Raw genomic sequence first — 16,092 nt, forward strand, 5'->3', positions numbered from 1 at the left:
CTTGAAAAGGCAGTACATTTTTTCCACTGGAACCTTCATGTGACCCTGGTGTGTAATAAGCTGTGCCTGTTGGTCTTGGACCATCACTTCATTCTAGGGCTGCTGGGTCTAATGTTTGTGAAGTAGAACAGATTTAGTGAGGGCTGCCAGGGGCTAGCTGCTTTTTTTAGACTGATTGATTCCTTTTTGCATCAGCAGGGGCCTGGTTAATGTCCATAGAGAAATCTGAATAAAGCAATAGAAAGCACTCTGATTTCCACAGACAACCATATTTCTATGCTGTTCATATCAGCCTGGGGTCAGCTCTTGCAGAATTCAGCTAAGGAGTGGAGAAATGGAAGACTATCTGAAAGGTTTTGCAGAGCTAGACTTCACAGGACCCTGGACTAAACTAGAGATGGTCACACCTTCCAAGTAGGCTTGTATGAGATGGTCCAGCATCTTGTTTCCATCACTGGCATCAGTGATTCTTTGACAGCTTCAAGTATTTTTTATTTTGTAGTCATTCCACTGATCATTTTCTAAAAGGTTGTTGCAGTCTCACAATGAGAAAATGCCTTTTGATCTCTGTAGTCTGAGAGTATTTGATTTTTGTTTTGTATGTCCCAGGGAGCTTAGCTCCATTTAAGTAATGTTCCTGTGCCAGAGCACTCAACTGGTACCTGGATGTTTGGTTTCTTATGTTCTGAGCAATATTATGTGTAAATATCTTCTCTTGATGAATTGGTATCTTTCCACAGAAATACTCTTTTATCAAGTTTAGAACAGCAGAAATGCCTAATAAAAAAGGCATTGTGGAAAAACTCAAAGGCTTTCCCTCCTGGTTTGGCAATGACTACAATGTTTTAGTATCCTGATGTAAAAAGCCAGGATAAGTGCATGGGATCATGGGAGGAGCCCATTTGCTGAATCTGTGGATTATGCATTCCAGATCTTGGCTCATGAGCTGGACAGTAGACATCCAATTATTTTTTTGTTGTTGGCACACTTCAGCCTGACCTTTTCAGGGTAACATTCCCTGCACAAAGCAGGTGTCCAGCCATTGAAGAGCTAAGGTCCAATAAAAGGAATATCATTCAGTAACCATGCCAAAAATCCTGCCCCTCTTTAGAAATTTTCAGCCCTGGTAATGGTGGTGTTCTCACAGAAGAGGAAGGACTAAAACTCTTGATCAGTGGTTCTACTTCCTTCAGGTGTCACACCTTGGAGGCCTCAGCACAATTGTACTAAAACCCGTGCAGACACAGCAAAGGAACTCTCCCTGCCCTACAGCTACAGTATAAACCCAAGAGTAGAAGTTTTAGAGCAATTAGATACACAAACAGATGGTAGAGGAGTAGATAACAATGAGATGATCACAGCAGGGATCACAGCAGGTGGCATTCAGGACATCAGTGCCAGGCCACCTGAGCTGGGATAAATTTGAGCCTGTTTCCCATGCCTCACCTCTCAGCTTGTACATGAAGTGCATTTTAGTGGAAAGGCCCATATTGCTCCTACCTAGTTCAGTTTTTGAGGGTTTCTTGGAGTCTGAAACTCAAGCTGAGTGGTTTTTTTCTTAGATACAACCATAAAGAGCAAGGGTGGATGTGTCTGAAGGCAGCTTCCAGTGATGCTGCTTGGCCTGGCAACTGCTGCAGAGGCCACTTCCACCACCCCCTGAAAGAAATGAGTTAAAAGGAATGAGCGCTCTTGGCCACCACATTTATCAATTGTGATTGAATAATTCAGCAAATTATAAGCCAAATGCAATTTCTTGGTTTTGCTTAGTTCTGATGCTAGTTAAAACTTGCCTGTTAAGGTAGATATGTAACTTCAGATCTGTGGGTTTTTTTTCCTTCACTCTTCCCCCCTGAATAAAAGCCTGCAACCCAGACTAGTTTGAGTATCTTTGGCATGCAGAGATATTTGAGTGGGGTGTGTTGTTCTGGTTGCTCTTGTGAGCTGGAATGTTCCTTCTTAATTTTTGTGCCTACCCTTTCAGAGCCTACCCCATAGGAGAATACCCTTGCAAGACCAAATCAGCTGCTGCCATCATGCTGATGATCATGAATAATCTGGATCCCTCTGTGGCTCAGGTAAGGTACAGTAAAAGGAATCTGGATTCATAGGCAGCAGCAAGTTGGCAAAATATTTCTGTATGTGTTCTCACATAAACACTGAAAAATTTAGACATACAGGCACTGTATACAGGAGCTTGGTCACTGCCTGAGACATAGAGCTCAGCTCTCGGTACATTGCTTCTACAATTTATGTTGAAAAATTAGTGCTGATGCTTCCTGTGTCTTTGGAAGCTCATCTCAGCGACAGTGCTACAGTAACAAACACTTAATTTTGAAAAATAATATTATTTTTTTTGTTATTAACTTACTGCTTTTACAATGCTACTTCCTAATTTCAAGAACAGAGAGAGTTTTGATGCAATAACCTCTAGAAAAGATTTGTGACTGAGATGATAAAAATAGCACAGAGATACAGTAAAAGGTTTGAGAAAAGTGCTTGCCTTTATGTTGAATTGCCTTTTTTAGTTTCCTCAGGAACTTGTCACTTATGGAGGAAATGGGCAGGTCTTCAGCAACTGGGCACAGGTAAGACATTGCCGGGTTTGCCATTTGCTTCACAGAGCCAGTTTCACCCTCCCCCATGCACATTCTGCTCAGGCAATTTGGGATAATTCTTGGCAGCTATTGCCTTAAAATACTCCAAAACATCCTGTTTGGATAGGGGAATGCTCAGTTATGACCTGTGTAGATGGAAATAGCTTTATTTAGTAAGGAGAGCACAGACAGCCCAACAGAAGTCTAAACATGACACCATAAACACACCAAGCTGTGTAGGATGATAAAAGGCCAGTTCTTTGTCTTTCTTTGATGCATATGTATGGACCTGAGTATTTAGCACAGATAATCTTACAGTCTAAATCTAGGAAACAAAAAAAGTCTATCCTCTATTTGTTTGTGGTATTTTTGCAACATTTTTCACAAGAAGTGGAATAAAAAAAGGCTTTGGTTGAAGAATGTGCAATTCTGAATCATTTTTCCAAGTAAATCAGATCAGCTATTAATATTTGTGCTAGTTGGTCAGTTCATGCTGCACTTTACTATGCATATTAGCCTCTACCTTCTAAGAACAACGGCAGGTGGTTAAAACCCTCTCTAAAATCAAAATGTTTTAAATTGTGTTTGTATAATCTCTTTTCTCTTCTATAAAAAAGTCAGTAAATATACTCACTTTAAGTGTTGCAAAATGCATGTGGGAAACATTTTCAGGAGAACTTTGGAATCAGCAATATACTTAGAATTCTGTTTGCAGTGCAGGTCAGAATCAGCACAGGTAGGAACCTCCATCCCCCTGGATAGCAACATCACTCCTGAAGGCTGGGGAGGTCTTGAATTCTGACTGGAATTGACAAAAGCTTCTGTCATAAAGAATCACATTTGCACTTTGTTGTGGCTTTATCTGAATCTGGCCTCTTGATTATTAAAGAGCCCAAGCAAAACTAATGTGTGAATGAAGTTCCTAGCTGGGGGAGAGGAATGGATTCCTCACTGTAGCATGGGACTGAGTGACCTGGGATTTCTCCCCAGTCTGGGATTTCTCATTTGTGATTAAAAGAAAATTCATGTTTCAGTTTCCTAATCTGATAAATTTAATCTAGAAGTTAAATGGAAGCCTTAGGTAGATTTTGAGTCAAAACTGATCTGCCTTTTTTATTTTCAAAGAGAGGTACCATGGCAATGCTCACATTTCTTTATTCTGTGCATTAATTAATAAATGCCAGTTAACTATTGCCTGTTACCTATAAGTGTTACAGCATTTCTGAGGGGAGCAGTGCCAGAAGTTTATATATTGGCCTTCATTGGTCTGACAATCCTTAGGCAAATTCTGGGCTGCAAGGTGAAGTAGAAGTGCTGCCAAAGTCAGCAATATTCTTTTCTCTTGTTCTCATCCAGGCCAGCTGTATGACTTGCAGTTGTTTCACAGCAGAGCAAACAAAACCTTTTTATTTTTGTTTACTTAGAATAGTAATCACATGAATGATTCAGTTACCACAGAACATTTTATTCTGTTTGTAGCTTGAAAACAGCATTAAAAAAAAAAATTAAAATTTTAGCATTGCAAAACTCACAGTAAAAAGGTTTGGTTTGGTTTATATCATCCATGAAGACCTGTGCTTTCTTCTGGATAATTTCAAATGAAGGAACTATATCCAGAGCTAACTTTACAGGTCTTCATCCTTGCTAGTTATGTCTTTCAATGCCAAAAGACCTATTTATCTTACAGCTTCTAGTTTTATTAGGATGTTTTTCCCAGACTGCTAGGGAGTTGAGAGTTCAGCTCCTGTTCTGTCCTATGACATGAACTCAATTATTCAACATTTTTCATAAACCAAATCATAAAAAACAAGGCAGTAGCTTGACTAACTCTTTTCAGTTCAATTGAATTTGCATCTTGGGGGATTGCCTTCAAATCTGTACCATTTTTAATTCAGACCACAGTCTCAGAGCTTAAATGCCTGTTTATTTGTCACTGATTCTGCTGCCTCTTTGATCAGCAATTCTGGGGGGGGTTTCTCCTCGAAATTTTGTCTGTGTCCCTACAGAAACTCTAGTTTCAAGTAAATTGTTGAATTCCAGTATTGCACAGGGAAGTTTCTCACCAGTCTAATTGACACATACTAGAAGTCCTGTGGAGTTTAAGGGGCTTTGTCACAGACAGTGATGGATTACAGTTAAAGTTACTTTAGATGGTCAAAGTGTGCATTTTGGCATTAATCAAGAGTAACTATTGAATTATGCAGACAAAGCTAAAATATATTTGAGTACTCCAAGACGCATCAAATATTTTTTTCTGTGTCTACAATGAAAGCTGTTTTTTTTCCCCTTGAGAAGAAAAGCTATTTCATTTTGAAGTACGCATTATAAAAACCATTTATTGCACTAGAAAATGCTGAATTTCAGATTAGGATCAACAATTAGCATGAGTATTTAATCACTTCTATAGGGAAAATTTTGCAGTTTGGCTTTGGAAGGATTGCCAGAAAAGTGCCAAATACAAGTGGTTAATCTCAAGATAAAATTAGAATGGCTTTAAAAGTGAAGGATATCTGGGGTTTGTACTGGAGAAATTATTCTGGAACTTATTCAGACTTTTGTTAGTTGATGATTTGTGTTTCCTGGTGAGTGATATCCCTTAAAGGGCTTTATTGAAAGCAAGAATGTGTTGAGAGCTCTGTTATTCCATATGTGAATGCACCTTGTTATCTGTATAGTTGCCTTCATTCTCCAAGATGAGCAGCTTCACAAAAAATCAGGAAATGTTAGATGCAGTCAAAGTCCCTCTTTTCCTTGCTTTCATTTCAGTTCTGGCTGGCAATGCAGTATTTGTCAGAGATGACAGAAGAGCAGACACTGGTGATGTACAGTGGGCATCCCCTGGGGCTCTTCCCCAGCCCCCAGCGCGCTCCTCGGCTAATCATTACCAATGGCATGGTAGGTATTAGATCTTGTCTTCTCTTCCCTCCTATTCTCTTTCCTTTTCTAGTGTTGGCTGAGTAAAAATATCATTTATGCTGTCTGAATTTACTGCAACACACAGGAGAATCTGGGGTCCAAATTCTGCAGCATTTTTTCCAGCACAGCTGTTGTCACCTCATGTGTTCTGATCTGCAGTGATGGAAGGAACAACCTTCTCCTTATTAGAAAACCTCTGTTCTTACCGAGTCTGAGACACTTCCTTGCCCCAAACAGTTCATCTAGGTTCACTCTGGAAGACTTAAAAGCCCTCAGTAAGCAAACATGATTATTAATCAGAGGCTCTGGACTGCTTTGCTTGGAAGGCAGAGTGGCCAAGTGGAGATAATTGCCAGTCTATTGAGCCATTCAATATCCATTCCCCTGCAGGTTAGTTTTGTGGCTGGGGAACTGCTCTCCTTAAAACTTGTGTGGCAGTCACAGTGCCAAGAAGACTGCCAAGAAGACTGGACATCTTTTTTTCTAATACTACAGTACATGAAATAAAACACCTGGATTTCTCCTCCTGTTTCTACTGCTTTTCTGTGTATGTAATAGTTACAAAAATAGTTAAAGAAATTTAGGCAGTTTAAAAAAATCTCCTTAAATCTCTAATTTGCTTATGTGGATTTTATTTTGTTGTTTTTTTAGGTTATTCCCAACTATTCCTCCAGAGATGAATATGAGAAGATGTTTGCTTTGGGTGTAACAATGTAAGGAGATAGCTCACTATTAAAATATATCAAATACTTGAATAAAATATAATTCAGACATCAAGCAGTGACTGGCTAAAATTTCTAACGCAGATGCATTTCAAATGTGCTGCATGAAGTACTGATGCTGCAAAGCATTAATGCACACTTAAATGGAATTACTTCAGAGTTTGAATTATGTTCAGCCACATATATAAGGATGTAATTGAGGTCTGTTAGGAATTAATATTAGGTTTATGTGGGAGGCTTCGCTGAACAATAGCCTAAAGCCTTAATCATAACCCACTTAAAGCACTTGCTAGTTCTAATTTTCAGTGGTTGTTTGGCAGCCTATGGAAAATACAAGTTATAAAACATTCTTTCACGCTAAAAGAAACTTAGAAGTAGGAAGTGATCCTTTTTTAATGATTTTTACATACACTTCTATTGTTGATGAGCACAAGATGATCATTCTTTTGTGTACCAAGGAGAGAATAAATTAGAACAGCTGAAGTGCCATCCCACTTCTCTGGGAATTTAGTGTGAATGTGGTCAACCATTCTGGGCTAAAAGCTTCCAAAGTGGCCCTGTGTCTGAGAGGCAGGAGTGCACTGAAACCCAATGGCGCAGATTCCAGTGAGGTGAAAAAGAGTGTCCTTTGGTCCCAGTCACTGAGCTAAAGGCCAAGACAAATTTACACTCAGGTTTTGATCCATTTATTTTTGAACTTTATTTAATGAGCTAAACACTCCGCCAAAATATGTTGCTGCATTGCTAATGGTAAAACTCTTAAATTGAGAATTTGGTAACAGGAGACCTTTAACAACAAATTGAAGCACAGAGGATTTTTTGTTGTATTGGAAAGACAAGTGGACAAGCCAAGTGCACCTCCAGCCTGAGCAATGTGTGGTGTCGCTGTGCTCCTTCTGTCCCCAGGTATGGCCAGATGACTGCAGGCAGCTACTGCTACATTGGACCTCAGGGAATAGTCCATGGCACCGTGGTAAGGACCTGGGGAAAGCTCTGCCAGCACCTGTTGGAGGAGACTTTCTCCCATGGTTGCTGGCTATGGGAGTGGGTTGGATTGCTGTGAGAGGAACTTCTGGCTACTAAAGAAATTCTCATTGCGCCCTCCATAAAAAATTAATGTATTTTCACGGAGATATGTCTTATCCAGAGCACAGCATTTAAGGGATTTGCAATCAAGGTCTCAATCTGAGCTCATATTCAGCTACAATATGGGAAGTGTGAATTGACCAAATGTGTTACACAAAAACATTTTCTTGGATGTTTTCCTTAGCTGTCCTTTGCAGCAACCCAAAAATCTCTCTATTGCAAGAACAGCATGTTGGGAACCACTGATTATTCTATTTCATAGTGAGAGGAATAAGCATAATGGGGACAGATGGTTTCACAACATCGTCTTGAAACATATTTCCTTCTTCAAGGATTAAAGTGTTTCTTGGTGCTGATGACCCTAGAGTTTCAAAGTCTGTTTGCTAAAGGATGGAAGATGTTTAAATTTCAGGACTCCAGTGGAAAAGGCTGCTGGTGATGGCGTGTTTGTTGTGTGCAGCTGACAGTGCTCAACGCAGGCCGCCGGTACCTGGGGGCAGAGGAGCTGTCTGGGAAGGTGTTTGTCACTTCTGGCCTCGGAGGGATGAGCGGGGCCCAGGCCAAGGCTGCAGTCATCGCTGGCTGTGTGGGGGTCATTGCAGAGGTGAGAGCAGTGCCACTGCCATTCTGTCTTCTCATGACAAGTCAGAACCCCCATTCTTCTGACCTGGCAGGTTCCTGAAGTAACCCTGACAAACCAAACTCAGAAAATATACTGTTTTCTAAGATATGTCTCTTTTTTTCCATTGCTGAGCAGTTTTCACTGCTATTCCACTCTACATTCACTCATTGAATCAGACTGCAAAGATATGGACTTATAATTGCTTCACAAATGATGCAGAATGATGCTGTCAGATGAGCCATTCCCAGTGTTTGAACTATCCTCATTTCATGTGTGAAAAAGAGTAATCTCCACAGACAATTCCCATGAGAACTGGATTCTCTTTTGCCAAAAGTAGTCTATGTTAAGAATGTATTAGTTTTGTTATTTAACTTTGATTAACCTTTAAAGCTTCCAGCACCCTTTGGTGCAGATGCAGTAGGAAGTATCCATTACAAATGCTGGCATTGTTCACTCACCAACGGTACTAATGAAGTTGCTTGATGTTGTGATTCCTTGAAGTCAGTGGGACTTTTTAAGTTGATTCCTGAGGTTAATCACAAGCACTTATGAGAATCTCAGTTTTTAGGCAATGAAGGTGAGAGAAAATGCTGATGTGGGAGAGTCCTGTAGCACCATTTTTCCTGTTCCCAAAGCTCTCCCACAGTATATCTTCGTAGAGAGTCTTTCATACTGTGGAAATTTTCTCTGTTCCCAATATGCTAAAATATCTGTTATTTCTTCTCATAAACAAAGAAAATCTAATAATGATTTGTGAATGGAAGGCAATTAATGCCCATACAGTTAAAATAGTGGGTGATAGGATCCACAGATCCTTAAGTATTACCTAATGTAGAACATTAATATCATCATTTGGTAAAGTATATATGCCTGCATGTTTTGACTGAAATACATTTTCACATAAAAAGGTATCATTAGGTTCTCCCAATGCCTGCCCTTCTCAGCTCTTATGCTTATCACAGGATTCTGTTCTAGCAGCCAGATGGAAAGAGGAGTGCACAAGCACTGCAACAATTTTTAGGAGAGATTGTCGCTCTGCAATTCTGTGAAAATGGTAGTGATGGTCTCTAGTTGTCACAAATAAGTAAGGCTTTATAAAAGAGAGGCCTTGTAAAACCACGGCTCAGGCCTGTTACTTCAGCTGAGTAAGAAAAGGACTGTGGGAAAGAGGCTCAGCAGAATTAGGGGTAGAAAAGTTATGTAACCATCATGGTGTGTGGTGGTCGGTTGAATTATGTTAGTTATGATTAAAAGTATGTAACTGATAGCTGGCTAATGGCTTTAAAAGGCCAGGTTTTTGGAATAAAGTGGCTCTCCTTTGCACCTGCCTGGGGACCTGGTGTCACTTCCAACCTTCACCTCACCTTTAGTGATATTGACTATGTAGAAACATTAAACTCCGTGCATTTCTTTCCTCATGACTGGCTCTGCTTTCAAAACACTGGAGAAACTTTCTTGGATGAGCAGACCCAAGACTGACCAAAATGCATTTAGTTCTGCAGATCTGCCTGTGATGGGCTCTTGTTACTGCACAGAAGGAGGAATTTTTGAGGACTAAGCCTCAGTCAGAGCTGACTGGAGTGGGAGTTTGGCTTTCTCAGCTAAAATCATTTATAGATACCTGGGAAACCTCTGCTGTGGGCATGTAACAGCACAGTGGAAAGAATAAGAATATCAGAGTCTTACCCATTTTAGTTACAATTAAACTTCAAGACATGGTGGGTGAGACTGCCCACGTCATGTACAGCAAACCTGGCTGCTCTGGCTGCCTCAGGTCTTTCATGGAAGGCCTGGGCTTTATCAGCTTTATAATAATGGGGCAAAGGTGGTTCTGTTAGCACGTGGGTTTTGCATGTATTTGCGATCTATCAGGTAGTCCCTGCAGATGAAATAAATTTATTCAATTCGCTATTGAATGCGTTATTAACAAATAAATTCTCTTTATTCAGACAGCCATCATCATGGTCTTTGAAAAGCTGGAACACAAAGGCAAGATTTCAGTGAATGCCATTTGCAGTCATCCTTTGTCCTTTTCATCTCTATGGCTGCAGATGATTTTGTTCAGGAGACTGAATATTGCCTGGTTTTTATCTCCTGTGAGATGATCCTTGTCGGAAATGAGTCTCAGGAGCACATGTGGATAGCAATATATATGTACATATTATTTATTTAAGGAACTATTTATGCAAATGACACTGAATTGTGCAAGAGATCATTTTGTCAGCCAGGGCTTCCGAAGCTCCGACACAAGGGATTAGTGCTGCAAGTATTTTACTTCTCCTGTTTGACAGGAAGCTGATTGTAATTTTATGAAATAATTGTGTGGAGGGACAGACATCTCCTCTGAGCTGCACTGGGCTCATCCTCTTTATGCAATTTTTTAAATTACTGAGATGCTGATCCAAAAATGAGCATATTTTTGAAAGTGTGTTTCAAATAAAGCTAGTTTTCTTGATCCATCAAGTCTGTGGAAGACTAGGAATGTCAGAGAGAGTTACAGTAAAATATGTAGGATGTGGTAGCATTTAAGTAGATCTGATCTATGTTATGTGGAGATTTAAATTAACCCAATTCCTGTAATTCATACAGACCATTTAATATTTTTCCTCCTGTGCTGATTTAAATATCTCAGAAGAAGCTGTCCCCCATGGCACCTGACTTTATTGAATATTTCCATTGGCAGTGACACTGTTATTATCATAATCTGGGGTTTGGGAAGGATAGTCTTCATTACTGATGTGGAAAATGATGGACGGTGTCCCATCCTAAGAATAATTGGGAATGAAAAGGTTTCCTGGTGTTCAAGCAACTCCTGAATACAGAATGTATTTAATTTACATATAAATGCCTTCTTAATGAGAAAGAATTTAAATGATGGGGCAAGATTATAGAGAAGTAAAAAAATGCTTTAATGAATTACTTTGACATACTCAGGTTATGTGTTTTCCTGCGCACACATCACTGTGGGGGGTTTAAATCTGTTGCTACCACAGAATATGGGTTTAAATTAATTTTGCCTCTTGCCTTATGCCACTGATAGCTCATTATAAATGTATTAATGATCTGCAAGCTTGTACATTGGACCATTGAGATGGAATTTGTGCCAAAGCCTCCATCGTTTGTCCATCCATTTATATTTTTATCCAGCTGTCTCTTGGGCACGTACACACTGGCACACACAGAAGCTGAGCCCAGAAGAGAGTTCAGATTTGGGATTGAGCTTGTTTGGAGCTTCAAAGCTCAAGCAAGAGGGAATTAAAGACATAGTTTTGTTTTCCTCTGTGCTATTTTTCAGTGGCCCTAGGCAGCTGGGACAGGAAAATATTTTCCTCTTTTCTTTCCATATTTGGTTGATGTTTTCAACCAGTAGTCCAAGAACAAAAGAGAGGGTTAATTTTATTCTGCCAACCATTGCTTCATCTTGGGCAGCCTGGCAGAAATGTCTCTCTGAGTGATTGATTAAAACAGTTTCTTAACTATTAAAAAATATTATTTTCACAAAAAATAGCCAGGTTTCAAAAATAAATTTTTGAAACATTGTTGCCTTTTAGCATAATCATGAAAAGAAACAATAAGAATAATTAAATTTTGCAGAAATATATTACCTCTTATACAATTTCAATGGTAAATTTAGAGTCATAAAATATTTTGGGAAGTGATGTATCAAAAATTATATTTCTTGCTTTGAGCCTGGAGTAAAAGAGAACAGAAAGCTTAAAAAAATCAGAGGTGAAAAATAAGCATTTGAACAATAGTTATAGACATATATAATCTATATCTTTACTATATATATGTATAACTCTAGGTAATAATAGGGCTATTACCTTTACTTTTTGTTACTTTTTCCTGCAGGGTAATTGAAACATTAAAGCTTAAAATGACTACACGGGGGAAACAGGAGTTGTAAGATCTCTGCTATTTCTCTTAGGTTGATGAAGCAGCACTTCTGAAACGTCACAAGCAGGGATGGCTGATGGAAATCTCTAACAACCTGGACCATTGCATTGCTCGCCTTAGGTATGACTTGTAACCTGACCCTGTGAGTTTAACTCTGCTTCCCAACCCTCCACTCACATCCTGCTGCACTGTCCCATTGTAGCCTGCACACAGGAGGGGCTGAGGGACACCTCTTCTCATTCCAGGTCTGCTTTGGAATGTGAATCCGACTTCCCAAGCTGCAGCAGTCTTTATTAGTGACTACTAATGCTTCACATCATTTGTATATGTTAAACGTGTCTTCATTTAGTTTCATGAATATGCATGGAGCAATTACAACTAATATTACACTTGCAGTATCACTCAAGCTTCATGGAATTCAGTGATTAACAATTATGTAAATGTTGAAAGAGATAAGTGTAGAAAACAACATACAGGCTTTTTCTGTTGCTGTTGAGTTTGATTCTGCATGTGATTTGTACATTTCAAGATAAAATGAGATGCATTTTCTTCAACCAATCTTTTTATTATTTTCTAGAGAAGCAAGAAAGAATAAAACTGCCCTCAGTTTGGGTTACCATGGGAATGTGGTAGATCTGTGGTAAGTAGTATGAATGGATGAGTACGTTAATGCTCTGGCTTTTTGGTCAATGCAGAATCAGTTCCCAAACTTGAAAGGGACATTAAATATAGTGCTGAGTACATTACTCTAGATGCCCATGAAAATGTGCTGTCAGAAAGGAGATCTTCACCCTTGTGCTCGTTTGCTGTCCTGCCTAGGGAGAGGCTGGTGCATGAGCTGGACACAACAGGAGAGCTGCTGGCTGACCTGGGCTCTGACCAGACCTCCTGCCACAACCCATTCAACGGGGGGTACTACCCAGTGCAGCTCGGCTTCGAGGAGGCAAAGCAGCTCCTCTCCTCCAGCCCAGGGAAGTTCCGGACACTGGTGCAAGAGAGGTGAAGGTTTTGATCTTTCATCTTCCTCACCTTTGAGTTTAGATGCTCTTCAAGCCATGCAGTCAAGGGGTATAGTCTACTACTGGAAAGAAAGGGTAATTTGAGCAGTTTAGGCCAAGGTAGAGGCCAGAACAGTGATGTTCTGTTTTCTGGCTTTTTCTCTGTTTGCTTTGTGAACTACTTAAACTGTTCTGCAGTTTTGTGCAAGCTGGTTTTTTTTTTTTTTGTCAGCTTCCATCCCCAGAGCTGACTGTGTTGCTTGGCTGAAAGATGTGAGTGACACCTCTTTGCTGTTTAGTGAAATTTCCTCAATGACTATAAATCACTTAAGGATTTAGGGATAACAGGTGCTATAGAGACTGAAAGCATCTCAGTTGATGTCTTGTGGGTTTATGTCTGAATTTATCTGGGGTCTTTCCATTCCCTGTCTCCTCCTACTCCCATACTTTTGGTTAGTTAACAATATTATCCTTTTTCATATTTCATCAAGAATAATTGTTTCCTTCTTTATTTCAGTCTGAAGAGGCATGTGGCGGCTATTAACAAACTAGCTGATAAGGGCATGTTTTTCTGGGATTATGGCAATGCTTTTCTCTTGGAAGCTCAGAGAGCTGGTGAGTCGATCCTGGAGCTGTAGGTGGAAACGAGAACAATCCTGCATGCATCTTCCCAGCTGTGTATGTTCAGTAGGATAGGGGTGGCCACTGCAATTCTAATCTTTAGTCCTTCTTTCTTGCTTGTTATTTGAGACCCCTGGCCCTCCCTGGCTGAGATACAACCTTCATAGGATCTTGTGTGCAGTCTGATTTTGCATTTTATAGTTTTCCTCAATTAAGTGACTGACTATTAAAATTCTTTTATAGGTGCTGATGTTGCGAAAAAAGGAGCAATTAAAACAGAATTTCGATATCCTTCCTATGTTCAGCACATCATGGGGTATGTTGGGCAGAGTTGGGAATATGCTGTCAAGTACCTTGTGACTCCCTCTGTTCAGAGGGAGAGTACTACAGAGCTTAGTGCAGACTGACAGTGATCTGCTATGACAAATGATCAAAAGGAGGAAACAGTAATAGAAAAATGGCTCTCACAAGTGTGATGCCAGAGTTAGTGTAGGCTAGCCATTGTCAAATCAACACTCTTCACTCCTTCACATGAGTAGCTGCATTTAATCTTTGCATGACTTTTCCTTTAAGCATTTCTGCTCAAGAAGAGCCGGGTCGCAGCCTCAAATTATGACTGGAGACAATTTAACTTCTAGGTGCTAAAAGCTGAGGGCTCGTCTCTTCAGAGCAGTAGAGATCAATTCCAAATCATCCAAGCCTTATATCTGCCCTGAAGTTAAAAGTATGATGGCAGCAGGACACTCTTCTGCCCGTGCCACCAGCTATGCCTCTCACCCACACTGTACATGCTGCTTGTAGAAACAGCTGAGCTCAGGAGATCTGTTGAGGGACTGGATTTATAACTCATTTTTCATCTGACTCATGCTTTGCTTGCCTATGCCATGTGAATAAGAGCCTGAACATAGAGTAAGGCCCCAGCCAGATTAGATCTTTTCTTCCGGCCCTCAAGTGAAGCGTGTCCCACTATTGTACATAAACAATGTGGACAGCAAATGAGTCTGGACTCAGGCACTCGGTCAGAACCTGCCCTTGTCTGACAGTGTAGATGCACTCAGGGTTAGCCTGGGTTAAGGACACAAAGACCAGGCAACAGGGAGAGTATATTTGATGAAACAGAAGAAAAGCTTCAATTCATCTGATGATGCACTTGATAGAACTGTCCAACATGACTATCAAAATTCTGGCCAGACTATGCTTTTATATACCAATGGATGGCTGCATGAAACAGCACTGTTTAAATTCTCAGTTAATGGTCCTTGATGCTGCTGTTTAGATTAGTGCACTGAAAATGTTTCAAATTCTTCCGTCCTCAGCTAATGAAAGAAAAAGCACTGCTAGCAGCCAGGATAAATAAGGAAAGAATTTCAACTATCTCTTAATGAAACATGTTCTCTTCCCAGGGACATTTTTTCCCTGGGATTTGGGCCATTCCGCTGGGTTTGTACCTCAGGTGACCCACAGGACCTTGCTACAACTGACTCCATTGCCATGGCAGTGCTGGAGGACTCCATACGCCAGGGAGGTGAGGCATCGTCCCACGCCCACAGCATCATCCCTGGGGGCTTCTGGAGAGAAAAGGAAACCCAGAGTTGAAATGTGTTGGCTAAAAAAACATGGAAAGCAGGGTCTTCCAGGTTCCATGTAAGCAGGAAGTCTTGCTGTTGCCTAAACTAGTAGGAGTGTAGCCTGTAGGTAAAATATAAAACCACCATGCATGTTGATCCCAAAGCAGTTTTGGCTAAGAGTCTATCTTTTTAGTTGTTACAGGTGTTTTTAAACTTTATTGCATTGAAACTTTAAGGCAATCAGTATCTTTCGCCATCAGGTCTCCAAGACTAATTTAAGGAGTCAAATTGCTTTGTCCCTGCCTCACAGGTAAATGAGGCATGAAATTCTAGGGAGGCTTTCAAGAGCTTAGCAAGGAGATCAGCGACAGGAAATCCAGGTTTCCTGGGTGTGGTGCTCCATCCAGTGTCATTTTTTTGTGATTACAATTTTGAGATTTTTTTTTTTTGTCATTTGTTAATAGATTGACAGCTATTTCTACTGACTGGAGGAACCAGTTTGGAATACCTGCATGGCTCTGTTTGCTACTCTGGGATCTAGGAATTGCACTCTTCCACATCCCTGAAACTGGGCTATTACTGATATCCCCTGCTTATGAATGGGAAGTGAGACAAAGCTAATTTTGTGTCAGCAAACATTAATCCTGGTGTCCCAGGATGGAGAGGAAGGCCCTACCCCTTTCCCCTTCTTTGTCTACCTTTGCAGTTACGGGACAGCAGGCTCAAAGTTTTGCCACTGTCCCCAAGCACTGAAGTCCTCAGATCTTCTGTTTTGAGTGCCAAAGTTTTTGCTTTCCAGAATCGACAAAAGAATCCTTGAATTCTGAGGCATTCCTTCTGATCAAAAGGAAATGGATCAGAAATCCAAACCATGTTTTGAGAACAAGAGCATCATAATTTTTTCGCTTGTAATTTTGAAATATTTGTTGCTCTTTTTCATGAAAGACATTGAAATACAAATAGAAGTGTGAAAATGTTGAAAGCTCTCCTGTTTTTTCAGGAACAATAAGAACCCTGGATGGTATTTTTGAAAAGGATATACCCTGTTCAGATGTCTCTCATTTG

At 40.2% G+C, this 16,092-nt stretch overlaps 1 protein-coding gene across 1 annotated transcript in view; it reads left to right on the forward strand.

Moving 5' to 3' along the window:
- Nucleotides 1-16,092, forward strand: part of UROC1 (urocanate hydratase 1) — a 39,075-nt gene that overhangs the window by 9,225 nt on the left and 13,758 nt on the right. The window contains exons 3-14 of the mRNA XM_002194599.7: nucleotides 1,985-2,078; nucleotides 2,529-2,588; nucleotides 5,364-5,492; nucleotides 6,165-6,226; nucleotides 7,142-7,208; nucleotides 7,782-7,925; nucleotides 11,872-11,960; nucleotides 12,418-12,480; nucleotides 12,660-12,839; nucleotides 13,356-13,453; nucleotides 13,703-13,775; nucleotides 14,863-14,984. Of these exons, the coding sequence (XP_002194635.5) occupies nucleotides 1,985-2,078; nucleotides 2,529-2,588; nucleotides 5,364-5,492; nucleotides 6,165-6,226; nucleotides 7,142-7,208; nucleotides 7,782-7,925; nucleotides 11,872-11,960; nucleotides 12,418-12,480; nucleotides 12,660-12,839; nucleotides 13,356-13,453; nucleotides 13,703-13,775; nucleotides 14,863-14,984 (1,181 nt within the window). The remainder of the gene's footprint in view (nucleotides 1-1,984; nucleotides 2,079-2,528; nucleotides 2,589-5,363; nucleotides 5,493-6,164; nucleotides 6,227-7,141; nucleotides 7,209-7,781; nucleotides 7,926-11,871; nucleotides 11,961-12,417; nucleotides 12,481-12,659; nucleotides 12,840-13,355; nucleotides 13,454-13,702; nucleotides 13,776-14,862; nucleotides 14,985-16,092) is intronic.

This window comes from Taeniopygia guttata, chromosome 12, assembly GCF_048771995.1.
Source record: "Taeniopygia guttata chromosome 12, bTaeGut7.mat, whole genome shotgun sequence".
Classification (NCBI taxonomy): domain Eukaryota; kingdom Metazoa; phylum Chordata; class Aves; order Passeriformes; family Estrildidae; genus Taeniopygia; species Taeniopygia guttata.